Raw genomic sequence first — 16,575 nt, forward strand, 5'->3', positions numbered from 1 at the left:
TTTTACTTCATTTTCGTAGTTTATTTTCTACCCATGGGGACTTTTTGCCATTCTTAATTTTCCCTGAGCCTGAGAAAGGGCGTGTTCCTGAAAACTTGCAGAAAAAGATATATTTTTTTGTTGCAATTTCTTAGTTGGTCTAATAAAAGGCATCATCTCTGAACCAAGAGTTATAGAGTTTTGCATTCCCGGGGGTACACACACACAGGCTACTAGATGCAAATTCTTCATAATCAGTTAGGCTGAATCAACACACAGGCTTCCCCTATGCCAGCAGCTCCCAGCCTCTCAGCCCTGCAAGCTGGATGAGTGGTTTGGGGTTGGCCCATGGGCTGGATCCTTGTCTGTAGGCCCAATCTCCTATTCAGAGCCAGTCTGGTGCATGACCCCAGATTAGGCTACACCGGCAGGGCCAGGTCATCTGGCCCCATGGGCCTACCTGGAAGTTTGATAGCAGGGAAGTGGTGGCAGCAGTGTTCACTGTCTCTGCTCCCCTGACACCAAATTTCAGGACTTGTGGGGAGACCCCTGGGCGGATGCCATGGTTGGGCAGGATGGAGGTTGAGCACCATTGCTCTTCACCTAGTGACTGCAACAACCTCCTGCCAGGCCACCAGCTGCTGAGCGAACCCTTGTTATCTGCCTGGTCTCACTGGACCAGGCAGGGGCCGGGTGAGCCTGGCCCAGCCCTGCAGGGGGGCTCTGGCTGTGTGCAATGGTTAAAGCATCCCCGCCATGGGAGAGGACGGAGAAGACACAGCCAACTCCACCTGGAAAAAGGACACTTGGCACAGACTGTTCAAGGACCCCCAAGAGGGGAAGAAGACAAGGAGAATATAAAGGATTGCGATGCAACTGGCCCCAGAGACAGTGAGGAAGACAGCAACGGATCATCAGCAGCAGCCGAAGCGAGAGTGACAGCAACAATGACTGAACTGAGTGAGAATGTAAAGCCTGAATTGGGGCTTGGCCGAAGGGGCTGCGATTGAGTTAGGGAAGGGCAGCGGGTGGGTGTGCGAGGGTGCAGCGGTGCGGGTGCATTTATTGTAATGGGTGTGTGTTTTTTTAAATGTGGTTTAAGGTGTGTGATGGAAAGTTTTGTGCTATAGATGATGTATGTAACTATAACGATAGATAGATAGATATTTTCCTCCCCCTTAAAAAAAAATCCTCCCACGTCCTGTGGTGCAGGGGAGAGGGGGCACCCCAGCGCCTCCGTCCTGCCGCCTCGAGCAACCTTTCCTCCCCCCAAGGCAGGAGAGGGGCCGGCTCCCCTCGTTGTTAGACTCCTCCCGACTAGATGTGCGTGAGCCCAGAAAGCAGAAGCGAACATAGGACCTCCCCCGAAAGAGGAAGGGGGCGGGAAAAGATAAACAATTATCCAATCAGAGAGGAACTGTCGGAAGCAGGTCGACCAATAGGAAAGCCGATTCCCTCCCATTCGGACGGAGGGATGACGGGTGCCATTTTTGATCCGGGCAAGTGGAGGTTGCCTGGACGACGCCTTCTCCCTCCCCGCGATGAAAAATGACAGGCGCGCCGCCATCACGTGCCAGCCGCTGGGGCGGTGCTGGGCCAACCCGGCGGCGGCTGGAAGCCCGGCGCCCCTCGGGGAGCGCGCATGCGCGGCCGCGGGGCGGGGCCTTCAGTGCGGGGTAAGTGGTGTGCGGGAAGGCCCCGCCCCCTCGCGCCCGGGGCGCCGCTGGCTTCCTCCTGCAGGGCCGGGCCGGGCCGGGGCGGGGCTGCGCTGCGCTGCGCTGCGCTGCCTCCTGTGTCCCGGCTGCGGCCTCCGCCCCGCTCAGCATGAGCGGCTCCTCCGCCGTCCCCGAGGACATCAGCAGCCTCCTGGCAGGTAACGGGCGGGGCGGGGCGGGGCGGAGTGGAGTGGAGTGGAGTGGGGGCGCAGCCGCGCTTTGTCCAGGCTGCCCGCGGCTCGGCGCCGCCTCCTGCCTTTGAAAGTTTCCCGCGAGCGGAGAGAGGCGGCGGCGGAAAGTGCAGCCTTTGGCCGGGCTGCAGCAGGGGGGCGTCCGGCGCGCGCTCAGGTGCAGCGCGCTGTGTCCAGACCTTCCCCGGGGCCGGGGCTGGCACCGAGCAGAAGGCACCGGTGGGGAAAGGCTGCGCGCCTCGGGGCTTGTTAGCTCTTTAGACTTTGCATGCGATGCCTGTCGCGGTTGTTAGCGGACAAGTGTTGGTATTTGCATGGCAGCGCGGAAGTGTGCGATGCCCACCTGGTCGGGAGCGATTTCTCCTCACAAAAGCCTGCTAAGGGTTGTGCCTGGAAGAGAAGCTTTAAAGGCAATGTATTTCCTTTCCGGCTGGTCCTTAATAGGGCTTTGTGTTACTGATCACCACTGAGTTGTACGCTTGACTTTTTTTTTTTCTTTCTTTTAAAATTACTTAAAAATCAAAATGCATGAGCTGAGTGCTTGGACAACTTCAGTGTGCAGGTGAGTATCGTCCTCTGATCAAGCACTGGAGTGTGTGCGTGCGTCTGTTCCTCATTGCTGCCAACATCTGTGTGACTGGTTACAGCTGCTTCGTTCAACCACTTGTTCAACTTTCTGCTTCTCAAACTAGGGAGTTCGCGTGGGGCACCTGGAGACGAGGCTTCCTTTCCAGAAGTACTCAGAACCCACATCTCCTATTCAGCGCTGTTTCAGTTCAGCACCTCTTACTATTGGGCTACTTATTCAGGTGCTTGATACTAAGTGCTCAATTTGAGAAGAAAAAGAAAAAAATCAGACTCGGAAAGCTTCAACCTATCTTCAAAACGAGAGTAGTATTGATACAGGGAGTAATTGTAGTAGGGAGATCACTAACGGTTCTGAAAATACTGTCCTGTACCACACCTCCCTCTCCCACACCCTGTTTTCTTTTTTTTCAGTAAAAAGCCATGTGACAGGTTGCAGGAAGGAAACCTGTCATGTGGGATGGCGAGAGGCTATCAGCCTTGTAGAAATAGGCTACAAGGGACCACTTCCAAAACTGGACAATTCCTAGGGGGCCACACAGACTCTTTTGGAGTTCTGCAGGAGTATGAAGGCCATCCCAATGGAAGTCCATCTGCCTCAGCTGTCTCTGGCACTTGAACCTTTCTCTTCTACTTGGCTGTGCTGTTACTGGTGACATCCCATATACACAGAATGTGAGGGAGTCATTTCTGGAGGGTCTCATTGATTACAGAAGCATTGTAATGTACAGGTCACTGGATGGCAGTGTCCCCTGAATCCGATTAAGTCCCTCTAGCTCTTTTAGAACAGATGTTATATCTTAACTTGCGTTATTAGTAATGCCCAAATTAAAGGATAGGAAGTACTGAAAAAATTACTAGTTGTAATGTTTGTTTAAACAACTATTTTAATTAGAAATAAGTACTGTAAAATCTCAAAAAATGTGAAAAAATATCTAACTTTATGGAATGCATGCTTGCAATGTAATGTACACTAATATGTATTAAGTACTTTTAATACTTGTCCAGTTAGTTGTGCTTCTGGGCTGAGTAAAATATCTGTGCAGCTGAGACACGCTCCTCTCTAACCCACAGGAGTGTAACAAATATAGACGGGCATGGGGAAAGTAATACCTGGCCTTTTTTTGGCTAACTCACTGGCATGTGTCTTTGCTGAATTGACGAGGGGAGAAAAAGGGCTTGTCTACACTATGGAGCATTGTCATTATATCTGTGTTAGCAGAGCCCCCTAGTGAAGATGCAGTGTATGCTGACAGAAGGGGATTTTTGCTGGCATAGTTCCACCTCCCACCACCCAAAACAAAAACCCTCTTTACTGGCATAGCTGTGTCCATAGCAGGGATTTTGCTATTTAGCTTAAAATTTCACTAATATTCTTGTATGACAGGATCACTAGTATTAATATTCATCTCCCTCCTGCCCCAAAACATTAAGTTAAAAAAACTGTCTTTAGGTTGCAAACTAAAAGACCTGAAAGTTGAGACCTATCAGAGTTAAGGTTGCACAAGAAAAATCAGTTGCCTCTCTTGCATGTATACATTATAGTATACACTTTAATCATGTGATTATACAGTATTTTTTACACAGAATTTATGTCTTGTTCTGCATGAAGGATTACTGGTGCTTGAGAAAAGAAGCAGCTGTATTCAGTGTTTTATCTTCAGCTTTAAGTTAGTGGCTTTTGCCTTTTTTTACTTCACATCAGACAAAGAATGCAGGGAATATGGATAGTATTTTTTTCCTGATGGCGTTTTCTAGGAAGTTTGTTAATGTAATGTCTGAGTGGCTTGCAAATGTTACTAAATTTGTCATTGCTGTGAAGTTCGAGAGTATTATTTATCCCCCCTTTTACAGGTGAGGAAACTGAGAAAGAGACATGGTCGAGGCCACAAGTTAAATCGGTTGTAAAGTTGGATCAGAACTCGTATGTGTGTTCATTTAGGGTAGGGATGTGAAACACATTGGGTCCTCCAGCCTGGAGCTAGACTTGTCTCTGGGGGCAGTAGTAGGCTGAGTGGCATCAGGGAGCCCTGAGAATTAATGCAGCTGTCACTTGCCCCACCACTGTTGAAATGTGTCCCCAGTGGGGCTTCACACCCCAGAATTCAGTGACAGCCAGGAATTTAGGGGCAGGGCCTCTTTCAGGAGTCCCATGCTGTGTATTTGACACCCCAGTTCTAGTTGGTACTCTTTTTTTTTTCCACCAGTAGCGATTCTGTTGTCTTAATGTAGTTGTAACTGTTCATCTTTTCTTCATATCAGACTTCAGATGAGGAACATGAAGTTTGTGGCCAGTTATGAAAAATTTGACTGATCACACAGGAACTCTGGCCAAGGCACGGTTAGAACTAAGTTTGCCTGAGTGGCAGTCACTTCCCTTTAACCACATGACCTATCTTTCTTTCCGTGCCCTCATTATCTGCAACCCTTCCAAGTTCTGCAAGAAATGAAGTAAGTATCACACCAACTTTCTCACTCGCTGTATAACACTGATTGTTTTCCAGTGCACTGTCCATCTAGAGCACTGAATAAAGTAGGAGCCTTGGTGGGGAAAAATAGTATGTGCATCATGTAATTAAAGGCTAAATTAAGGTTGAACAAGAAACTCCCTAACTTTTGACTCCTTTATTAGGTACCTAACATAACTTCTGCTGTGTGCAACTGTAACGATCGTAGTAATTGTGTGTTAGTGGAGCCTAAATTTTATGCAGACTTTGCAGTTACATTAGTTGGCAGTAAAAGAACACTTTTTTTAGGTTGCGAGAAGACTTACTGTAGTAACATGATTGTTCCAGGGGATAGTTGTGGTAACCCTGTCTAGTGGGCATGCACTTTTTTTTTTCTTCCATTCTCTTCTCTGGGTAGGAGGCAGAGTTCTTTCCCCTGGCAGTACCTTGAGAGAGGCATTGGATCCCTCCAAGCATGTTCTTGGCTTATATTGAGTGAGATTCCACCTGTGTGCTCTTTCTTCTATTTCTCCATTTCCCTTGAAAAGTGTGTGGTGTGTGTGTGTGTTCCTTGTCCATTTGCCTCCAAAAGGCAGATGGACCATAGGAGTGATGGGTGGGATTTGTTTTGGGGAGAGGGAGCAGAGGGAAGAGAGGGAGGCTATTTGTTCTTGCCTCTCCTGAAACCAGCTCTACTTGGAGTTCCCAGTGCATTGTCTTCTGATAATGCTACTTTGGTGGCAGTGTGGGCCTGGGCATACTATTAAAATGTTGCTGTTTTTGCCAGTTTCCTTCTTTTGCTTGCATTCTTCAAAAATGTATTTCCCAGCAATACTTCAACAGAATGTCATTGATTAAAGAAAAGTCACTTTGCCAGCCTGAGGATTTTTGCCCCATTGAAATTCAAAGGGATTTTGCAAATAAGAGAAGTGTTCACACTTTCCAGAAAGGTCAATATTTTGTACAGGAAACCCTCGCTATTTGCTTGTTCGACATTTGCGGTTTCAAATGTTTGCAAATGCTGAACCTGCACCTTAAATAGATTCATAGATGTAGGGTTGGAAGGGACCTACTTAGATCTTCAAGTCTGACCCTCTGCCCTGGGCAGGAGAGAGAACTGGGCTCATATGACCCCAGCTAGGTAATTATCAAGCCTCCTCTTAAAGACCCCCAAGGTGGGAGCCAGCACCATTTCTCTTGTAAGTTGGTTCCAGATTCTAGCTGCCCTGACCATGAAGTAGTGGCTTCTAATGTCCAGACTGAACCTAATCTCCAGCAACTTATGGCAGTTATTCCTTTTTACTTTGGGAGGTGCTCGGGGGAACTGGGTCTCTCCCATTCCCCACTGGTCCTCCCTGGTAAGCTTATAGACGGCCACCAGGTCCCCTCTCAGCCTTCTCTTGTGAAGGCTGAACAGGCTCAGATTGCATAGCCTCTGCCCTGCAGTCCCTGGATCATGCGAGTGGCCCTCCTCTGGACCCTCTCAATGCTGTCCACATCCCTCCTGAAGTGAGGTGCCCAGAACTGAATGCAGTACTCCAACTGTGGCCTGACCAGTGTCGCATAGAGGGGGAGGATCACCTCCTTGGCCCTGCTTGTGATGCATCTGTGGATACATGACAAGGTGCTGTTAGCCTTACTGACTGCGTCCTCACATTGGCAGCCCACGTTCATTTTGGAATCGTTAATGACTCCAAGATCTCTTTCTGCCTCTGTGCTTTCAAGAAGGGAGTCCCCCAGCCTATAAGTATGCTGCTGGTTCTTACTGCCCAAATGCAGTACCCTGCACTCATCAGTTTTGAATCCCATCCTAATCTCATTCTTCCACCCCTGTAACCTGTCCAGGTCTAGCTGTATCCTGTCCCTCCCTTTTAGTGTGCCCACCTCACCGCAAATCTTGGTGTCGTTAGTGAATTTGAACAGGGTGCTTTTCACCCCCTCATCCAAGTCGCTGATAAAGAAATTGAACAGTGAGGACTGAGCCCTAGGGGACTCCACTGCCCACATCCCTCCAGGTCGAATATGACCCATCTACCACCATTCTCAGGGTGTGGCCCCTCAGACAATTTGCGATCCATCTGACTGTGTAGGCATCAATGCCACAACCCCCTAACTTTTGAATGAGAATGGGATGGGAGACAATGTCAAAGGCCTTCCTGAAGTCCAGAAAGACTACATCCACCGTGACACCTGTGTCCATTGATTTTGTGACCTGATCTTAGAAGGCAATCAGGTTGGTCTGACAGGACCTGCCCCTAATGAACCCGTGCTGGTTGCCCCTAAGCATCATCCCCCCTGCTGGTCCTTCCCAGATATGCTCCTGGATAATCTTCTCAAAGAGCTTCCCCAGATCGAAGTAAGACTAATGGGCCTATAGTTGCCCTGGTCTTCCCTTCTCTCTTTTTTGAAAATGGGGATTTAATACTCTTAAAGGAGTTCCTTCGGAGCTCCGTGCTTGCTGCCGCCATGCTCCCACCGTTGCCAGTGCAGCTGTGCCCCTCCGTCTCCCGCAGCCGCCGGGGGCACGGCGTTCCTGAACGCAGTGCCTTATTCATGTATTTGACTGTTCTCGGGGGATAGAAGAGTGTATCCCCTGCGAATGGCGAGGGTAGCAAATTGTAGCAGCAGATTCTGGCCACCAGTCGTGTTGGTTGGAAATATTTGCTGAATTTTAAGTGCGTATGTGTTTGTTGACAAGGTTCCTTGGGTGAATTTGATATCTTTTATTAGACCAACCCAAATGGTTGGAGAATAGTTATTAAGCAAGCTTTCGGGTTCAAAAACCCTTCGTCAGGCTAAGGAAGCTTCAGCAGTTGGTGTGTGCTCTTCCTGGATGGAATGAAAAGTAAAGAAGCCAGGGGCTGGGCTGGGCTGGGCTGGGCTGGGCTGGGCTGGGCTGGGCTGGGCTGGGGAGTCAGTTGCCAGGCAGATTATAATGTATCAAAAATCCAATGTCTGTGTTTAGTCCATGATCTCTAGTATCCAGCAGGTTGATGAAATGGAGCTCATAGGCTCATCTCTGGGAAGTGTTGTGTGTAAGTTTCCCTTGAGGATCAGGACTGAGAGACTGGAGAGAGAGTGGCCCTCCTGTGAGAAATGTGCCCCCACCGGTAATTGGGTATTTCTGTCTTTGATAGATTTCTGGTGTGCGTTCAGTCTGGTGCGCAGTTGTTGTTTGGTCTCTCCTACATATCTTCCATCAGGGCATTTGGTGCATTGGATGAGGTATATTACATTTCTGGAGGTGCAGCTGTAGGATCCAGGGATGCTGATGGCTCTGTTGTGGGGTGTAGTAATAGTGGGGGTGGTGGAGATGTGTTGGCAGGTTTTGCATTTCTTGTCCTGGCACGGTCTGGATCCTTTTGGTGTGTTCTGGGCTTGAGGAAGTTTGCTTCTGGTGATGAGGCTGGCGAGGTTCGGTGCTTGTTTGAAGGCTAGGATGGGTGGCTCTGGGAAGATCTTTTTAAGAATAGGGTCTTTTCCTAATATGGGTTGCAATTTTTTTGAGGATTTTCCGTACAGGTTCAAGGGATGGGTGATATGTCATAACCAGCGGTGTGCGATTTGTGGGTGTTTTTCTTCTGTACTGCAGCAGCTCTTCACGTGGTATCCAGGTGGCTCTTTCAAACGTGCGATCTACCTCTCTGGAGGAGTGTCCTTGCTGGGTGAAAGCCTTTTTAAGATTGGTGAGGTGGTGATCCCGGGTGTTCTCTTCAGTACAAATGCGGTGGTATCTGAGGGCTTGGCTGTATATCACAGCTTTTTTGGTGCGTTTAGGGTGATTGCTGGTTCTGTGCAGATATGTATGTTGGTCTGTGGGTTTCTTGTATACCGTGGTCTGTATTTTACCCTTCTGGATACTGATCATTGTGTCTAAAAAGGAGATGTTGGTGCTGGAGTATTCTAAAGGAAGTCGGATGGAGGGATGATGACTTGAATTTCTGATGGAACTCAATCAGAGATTGCAGGTTCTCAGTCCAAATGATGAAGATGTCATCGATGTATCTTAAGTATAGCAAGGGTTTGATGGTGCAGTTCTTAAGGAAGTCTTCTTCCAGGTGGCTCATAAAAAGGTTGGCATACTGTGGGGCCATTTTGGTGCCCATAGCTGTTCCCATCATTTGGAGGAAGTGTTGATTATTAAAAGTGAAATTGTTGTGTGTGAGGATGAAGTGTATAAAGTCAGTAATATCTTTGGGTCTGTATTCTGGGTTGTAATCTTGTTTCTGTAGATATGTAATGGAGGCTTGGATGCCATCCTGGTGTGGGATGTTGGTATATAGGCTGGTAACGTCCATGGTGGCTAGGAGTGTGTTGCTGGGAAGGTGGTCTATGTTTTTAAGTTTCTGTAGAAAGTCTGTAGTGTCTTGTACAAAACTTGCTCTGTGGGTGACAAGCGGTTTTAGGATTGATTCAACGAAACCTGATATTTCCTCAGTTAGGGTCCCATGGTTGGATATGATAGGTCTGCCAGGGTTCCCTTGTTTGTGAATTTTAGGGAGCATGTAAAAAGTCCCTGGGTTAGGTAGCGGGGGGATCAAGGTCTGTAGTTTTTCTTGTAGTCTTGATGGAAATGATTTGATGGTATTGTTGAGTTTTTTGGTGAAAAGGGGAGTAGGATCTTCTTGTAGTTCTTTGTAGTATGTGGTGTCAGAGAGCTGTCTCTTGGCTTCCTTTATGTAATCCTCACGGTTTAGGATGACTATGGCTCCTCCTTTATCTGCTGGTTTTATTACTATTTGGTGGTTAGATCTTAGAAATTCTGTGGCCTTTTTCTCTGGTAGAGAGAGGTTGTTGTGGTGGCGTGTGTTGCTGATTATTTCATTGTTCATTCTTTCCCTGAAGCAGTAAATGTAGCAGTCAAGGTTAGGGTTTTGTCCACTGCGAGGTGTCCAATCTGATGGTTTTTTGGGCTTTTTGGCATTGATTCTTTCCTGAATGTTGTCAGAGAATGAGTTGTTGTTGGGAGTGGGTTCAGTTTGGTCGTGGAAATATTCTTTGAGGTGCAGGCGTGGGAAGAATTCTTCTAGTTCTCCACATTGAAGTATTTTATTAGGGTGTTTTTTCTGGACAGAAATTTAGGCCTTTAGAAAGGACAGATTTTTCAGTTTTGGTAAGCGCGTGTGTGGGGAGATTGATAATATTTGTGGGTTGGTTGCTGCTTTCAGTTTCATCTAGTCTTTGTTGGTGTCTTACTAGTAATTTAGGTTTGCAATTTAAGTAGAATTAACTGAGTCATGGACATCAGTGAGAACATGGTGAGACCTTTGCAGTATGTTTCTATAATGATTACACTTCCTTCCTCTTTTTTTTTTTCTTTCCTTTACTCCATGTTAAGGGAAAGAGCTGTTTTAAAATTATTATTTGCTGGCTCACATTTCATAAGCTTTGGTTTCTGCCTAGTCCTGGGAGTGTGGTTTGGGGGTGATGTCTCTCAAAAGGTGCCTGGTTTATTTCTTTTATTAGTATACAAATTGTAGCAGCAGATTCTGGCCACCGATGGTATTGGTTGGAAATGTTTGCTGAATTTTAAGTGCGTACGTGTTCATTGGTGTCTTACTGGTAATTTCACTATTGGGGTTTTACTTCAATTGTTTTAGTTGACCGATGAGACCTTTTAAACACTATGCATGGCACAGTCTGTCTCATCGCTGGCGTCTGTGACTACAGTAAGGCATAGTTTCATGTTTTATAGCAATTTATGAAGGGATATCTTTTCTAGGCTAACATTAAACAGTTATGAAGAGAGTAATGAAGATACCTATTCCCTGTGTCTGACACCTACTTCTCTCCTTCAATTTTATTTATTGTGCCACTGAACAAAAAAACTTAGTTGCAGTCTGTTAAGTTTTTTGGGGCAGATCCTATTCCAACTTTTATTTGATAAGAAGTACTTGGGCTTCTGAGAGTATGAGTGCAGTGCTCCTGTACTGCTCAAGTCCTGAAAAAAATTAAGGCTTCTACTTTTTGTAACAGGCCTTCACCTTGGCCTTAAGGCTGAGTCACAGAGAGCATCAAGATGGATCTATGTGCCTGTTACAATAACAGCTTTTCAGGCTTGAAGCTTAAATCCAAAGGTGTCTAAATGCTATTTAGATACCTAATAGCTGGGAAGAGATCTAGTCTTGTCTTTCTGACTTTCTTTCCTAACAACTATTCATCATTCAGTCTTGTTATTTTACTAGTTTCCAGACCTCATTTCACTTGACTGAAATTTCTTAACCTTTTTTCTTTGAATGAAACAAAATGTATCCAGCTCTTTACAAAGCTGTTTCCAGGCACTAGGCTGCTTGGAGGTAGGGTGGGGAAGAATGGGGAGATGCATGATGCACAAAATCGTGGATCTTCTGCATGGGTTAAATATGTTTAATTTATCAGATTTAACTTTTTCCTATGGGCATGGTACTGAGAAACCAGCTATCTTGCTCTTGCCTCCATGTCAGTTGTTGCTGGATCTGCTCCTTTGCTTCCCCATCACAAACAAAATGCAGCTAAGTAGAAAGTAATCTTTCTCCATTACTTTTAAAACTGATGTGTAGTTATTTACTGCAATGCATTGTTCAGACTGGCATTGTTGAAATTAATGTTCATTCATTATGGAAGAATCTAGATTTACAGAATAAAACATAAGGATCATATATACATCTGAGGTAGACATATACTTAGTATATATTAATATGTACTTTGATAGTAATAAAATGAGACTAGACAGTGTGGTAAAAAGCCACACACAGGCATTCCTGGTTAAAAATATAACTCCAGTGTTTTGAAACATAGTTTGACTGTCTCTGTCATAAATTTGGCAATAAGTGTCATTTGGGTGATAAAAATGGCACAGGCTATTTTATATGTACTCATTACTCATTTGGTTTGTCTTTTTCAATTAACATGGAGTTTGTCTTTCTCATGTGGCTGAGTTTTTGTTTCTTTCCCAATCGTATGTCAACAAACCCTAATAGATGCTGTTTCTATGGCATATAGTATAAATCTTACATTAATCCTTAATGTTGTTTGTTGTGGTTCTTTTGGAATCACTTTGTAACCTGATCTTGATTTGTATTAGTATGCTGTTGCTGCTGGCCCCCACCGCTCCTACATATTTTAGAACCTGCTGTTTAGTCATCTTCTGAGTGTTGGGAAGGGAGGCTTAGCTCCCCAAATAGTGAGATTAAAATTCTGTCCTGGATATAACTTCTTTGCCATGTTCTAGGTAGGGGTGCACTGATAAATTTTTTGGGGCCGATACCAATAGCTGATTTTAAAGGAAGCATATTGGCCGATACCGATCCAGTTGTTGATATGCAGCTCTTCAAGCCCCTGCAGTGAGGGAGGGAATGGGGCTGGGGCATGGGCAGGTGCTCATCAGCCGGGGTGGGGAGGGGCTCAGGACAGAGCTGCAAGTGGCTTGTCTGGGAAGGGGGGGGGGGATGTGTACCCCTGGATCTGTGTGGTGTGGGGCAGGCTGCAACTGCGGGCCGGGGCTGAGGCAGGACTGAGGCATGGCTTGGGGGGTGGGGGAGGGTGGTCAGGTGGGAAGGGAGGGAGGGGCGGCTCCTGCTGGTGCATGCGACTCATCCAGTGCTTGTCTGGTGGCTCCTGCTGTTGCTTCTGCCGCTCATCTGGGAGGGCGCTGGGGGGGGATGTGCCCCCAGATCTGCTCGTGGCAGGCTGGGGCCTTCCACCACACCAGACTTACCAGCTGCATGCAGTACTCCACACTGGCTCTGCCGGCTCTGCTCCTCACTGCCTATGTGCTGCGCTGCAGCTGCACACGTGCATGGGCATTTATCGGACAAATTATTGGCTGCATCAGGCTGATTTCCAAATCAGAAAATTTTCTTCATATCGGTGTGGACCAGTGTATCGGTGTACCTCTAGTCTTAGGTGTTTGATTTCAGTTTAGGGCTTAAGGAATCTTTGTGTGCTTTTGTTCCACAAATCCCTGAGGGAAACTGCTGGATATTTATTTGTTATCAGTAAATTAAGTTTATGTTGGTGATATTTTAGAAGAAATGGGCTTGCTTATGGTGCTTTAAGGTAACTGGAATTGCTCATAAAGATTGTGTGTGGCCAAAAGATGGTCTAAATATTTGCTGGTCTATATTAGTGTGTTATTTTCAGCTATCTGTTTTATAGTGGCAGGTCTGTCTTCATTCTTATTTGATAATAGCTATTTTGTTTCTGTATAAATATAAATGAGGGAAAAATGAGAAGCAGCTTAGTAAACTCTGGGTTGAACTTCATGCTGGGGAGAAAAGCCTTATCTTCAAATGTTATTGCATAGATTTCAGTTCAGGAGATTTATAGTGCAAATGGATAGGTAGATGCAGAGCTGGTTGTTCAATACCTTAGTTTCATAGTAGCTAGGGTCAGGAGGGACCTGAACAGATCATCTTGCCTGACCCCCTGCCAGAGGCAGAAATGAATGCTGGGTTCACAAGACCCCAGGCAGGTGTTCGTCCAACCTCCTCTTGAATTTGCCCAAGGTAGGGGCGAGGACCACCTCCCTGGGAAGCTGGTTCCAGATTTTGGCCAGCCTAACTTTAAAAAATTGCCTTCTGATCTCCAACCTAAACCTATTCTCCATCAGCTTATGACCATTGTTCCTCGTCACCCCAGGTGGTGCTGGGGAGAAAAGAGCTCTGCCTATTTGATGTTGATCCCCCCCGATGAGCTTGTAGGCAGCCACCAGGTCCCCCCTCAGCCTCCTCTTGCTGAGGCTGAACAGGTTCAGGTCCTTCAGTCTCTCCTCGTAGGGCCTGTCCTGCTGCCCTCTCACCAAGCGGGTGGCCCTCCTCTGAACCCTCTCCAGGCTGGCCACATCCCTTTTGAAGTGTGGCGCCCAGTACTGGATGCAGTACTCCAACTGTGGCCTGACCAAAGTCGCATAGAGGGGGAGTATCACCTCTCTGGACCGGCTTGAGATGAACCTTTGGATGCATGACAAGGTATGGCTGGCCTTGATGGCTGCAGTCTGGCATTGGCGGCTCATGTTCATAAAAACTATGCAAGTGAATTTTTTTTAGGCCTGTTCCTGAAGGGTGGATTAGGTGTGAATTCTGCAGTCATGTTGGTTAACTGCCTCCTAAAACTAGAATACAGATAGGTGAGAGATGCATGGTTGTCCATTTGAAGCTAGTCATATTTGCAAAGTACATCACCTAAAGCAGTAGTGCCCAGCCATCTGGCTCTGTGGGCTGGATGAGTAGTGTGGGGTCAGGCTGGCATGATCCATTGTGCAGGGCCCTGTTATCCAGCCTGTTGGAGCTCCCCACAGGTCCAGAAATTTGGCAGCAGGGGAGCAGCTATTAATGCTGCTGCCGCTGTGCCCCTGCCAGTTTCCCCAGTGTTTTGGGGAGTCCTGTGGGCTGGCAGCACGGATCTGGCCTGTGGTTCCGGGGTTGAGCAGTGATCCTCAATCTACAACAGCCTATTGGCTGGACGTGCCCCAGAAGTGACTGGATCTGGCCTCTCCCCTTCCCTTTGGCAAATGCTGCTTATTTGGTAACATCTCCCCTCCATCTGACATTGGCTGCCACCTCGTCCTTCTCTCTCTCCTTTCTCCCCTGCTGGAGCGAAGTAGCAGCCCATTGCTCTACAAGTTCAAGTTCCACTGGCCTAAAGTGTTTTTGCAGGCAGTGCAGCAGATGATTACTACATTAAGTAATACACTACGCAAGCAACTATTTTGAGTTTGAAATGATTAATAAAATGCTGTCTCATTGCCTGGGTTGCAGTAGCGTGTTAAGATAGCAATGTTTTTTTGAGATTTGAGAGTTTATATATTTTTTTCCTTCAAGTTTTCTTCTCCATATCCTGAAAAATTCACTTGCATAGTTTTTATGCATGAAATAGTTCTTTTTGACTTTATAAAACTCATCAGAGTAAGCTGTTTATAAATGTGAGTGAGGTGTTTAGGAATAGGGCTTTGTTTAATACTCTGTACAGTTTTTGATAATGGGCAAAGTTGTCTGAATAGACACTTTGAAATGCTTGGGCTTTGCACACGTCATTGCTGTATGTTTACACTGACAATTGAAAACAAAAATAACTTTTCTATACAAAAGATGTAAAATCAAGTAATGTAAAAATAGCCTTTGAGCTTTTGATGTACTGGCAAGTAGGATTTAAGCAAAACAAAGTATTACAGCTGAAACGGACAGTATCATTTTAGTTCACTTTCCCCTTCCTTATCAATTTGTAGCCTATATTGTCAGATACATTTGCAAATTGCTTCTTTTCAGTTCTTGATCTTTTCAGTTTTGTATCTGACATTCATTTCATCATGCAAATACTTTTGCTAGAGCACACTTCATAAAATAATGCAGTTCATTAACTGTGAATAGTAGAAAACCAAATGTTTACAATTCACATGAATATATTTAAAGGCCTTGTCACATGGGACACTTGGAACATATTTTATTTAGGTCATAGTAAGCCTTACTACCATACTGAAAATTAGAACATGTTCTGAGCAGTTGCATGGTAGTATTTACCATGATCGCTAACATGATTTCCAGCTTGCTGATCGTAGATCCAAGGTCCGAAACTGTACTGAGGTGCTGAACTGTGTAGTGCAAACAGCATTTTTAGGAGCTGCAAACATGGGGAGCTCGGGTCTTGAACTGGCCCTGGTGTGGTCCTGGTGTTGGGACTGGTAATCAGCTGGTGTAGTGCAGGGGCTGACTCACTGGAGTTGGTTCAAGACTCTGGACCTGCATGTTTGCAGATCCTAAAAAACATGTTTGCACTGCACCAGGGCTGGTTCAAGGCCAACAGACACTTCACTAGGGCTGGTTGAGACTCTGGTGACAATTAGATGATTGTTGGTCCCATCTCTGGGACTGCAAATTGCTTATATTATTTCTGTTGAGTTTTTGGATGATAGCAGAACACATGCTATTTAATATCATCCGGAGATATTTCTCCCGTGAAAAGTCCTAACTTTGCGACAATATGATAGCATTTAGCGTATGTTTTACTGCTTGAATATGTGGACATTTGCATTTTAAGTGCAGTTAATGTGCCCTAAATGTAACGTGTGACACAGCCCAAAGTCTTTCTCTAAAGGTTTTTGAAATAGCATGGCTTTTCCAGGTCTAGTTTCCTTTCTGCTGAGGGACTTGATTCTCCTCATTATGATAATGTGCACACTAGCATGCACATTATCTCTCAGTTGTCCATCCTGACAGTGTGCAGTAGAAGCAACGAAAACGTATGACACATGACAGAATAATGCAACCTGTGTTTTGTTGCATGCAGCACCGTAACTGACAAATTATAATGGTTCAACTATAAGGCCTGTTTTAAAATGTTTTTTTTTTTCCCCTCTACGGATTAAATCAATTGTTTTGAAATTAAAGCTGCAAACAGAAATTCCTTCATATACCAGACTAGGTCAGTCACTGTATTTCTTAATAACGGGGTTTACAACAAGGACCTTTAGATTCCCATCCCAAAGCTCTACTACTTCAATTAGTGTTATTCCTCAGTGGACCACATAATAAAGAATATGACTCCTGGTAGATTACACAACTGTTTTTTAGACAGCGGTAGAACATTCAGGGTCAGGATTCTTGGTGAAATTCCTGTTTTTGAGAGTGTGCTAGTGGTTAGAATAGTAGCTATCATTATGGAGATTCGGCTTGTTCAGCTTAA

The 16,575-nt window shown here is 45.8% G+C and overlaps 1 protein-coding gene across 2 annotated transcripts in view; it reads left to right on the forward strand.

The window, feature by feature from the left end:
• The first annotated feature begins 1,606 nt into the window (after positions 1-1,606).
• The window catches only part of SKAP2 (src kinase associated phosphoprotein 2), a 163,816-nt gene continuing 148,847 nt past the window's right edge, over positions 1,607-16,575 (forward strand). Inside the window, exon 1 of one of the 2 annotated variants that reach the window (XM_059728898.1) lies at positions 1,607-1,655. In XM_059728898.1, coding sequence (XP_059584881.1) covers positions 1,622-1,655 — 34 coding nt within the window. In that variant the 5' untranslated portion in view covers positions 1,607-1,621. The other variant, XM_006265356.4, reaches the window with a different exon arrangement.

Source organism: Alligator mississippiensis, chromosome 5 (genome assembly GCF_030867095.1).
Source record: "Alligator mississippiensis isolate rAllMis1 chromosome 5, rAllMis1, whole genome shotgun sequence".
Lineage (NCBI taxonomy): Eukaryota > Metazoa > Chordata > Crocodylia > Alligatoridae > Alligator > Alligator mississippiensis.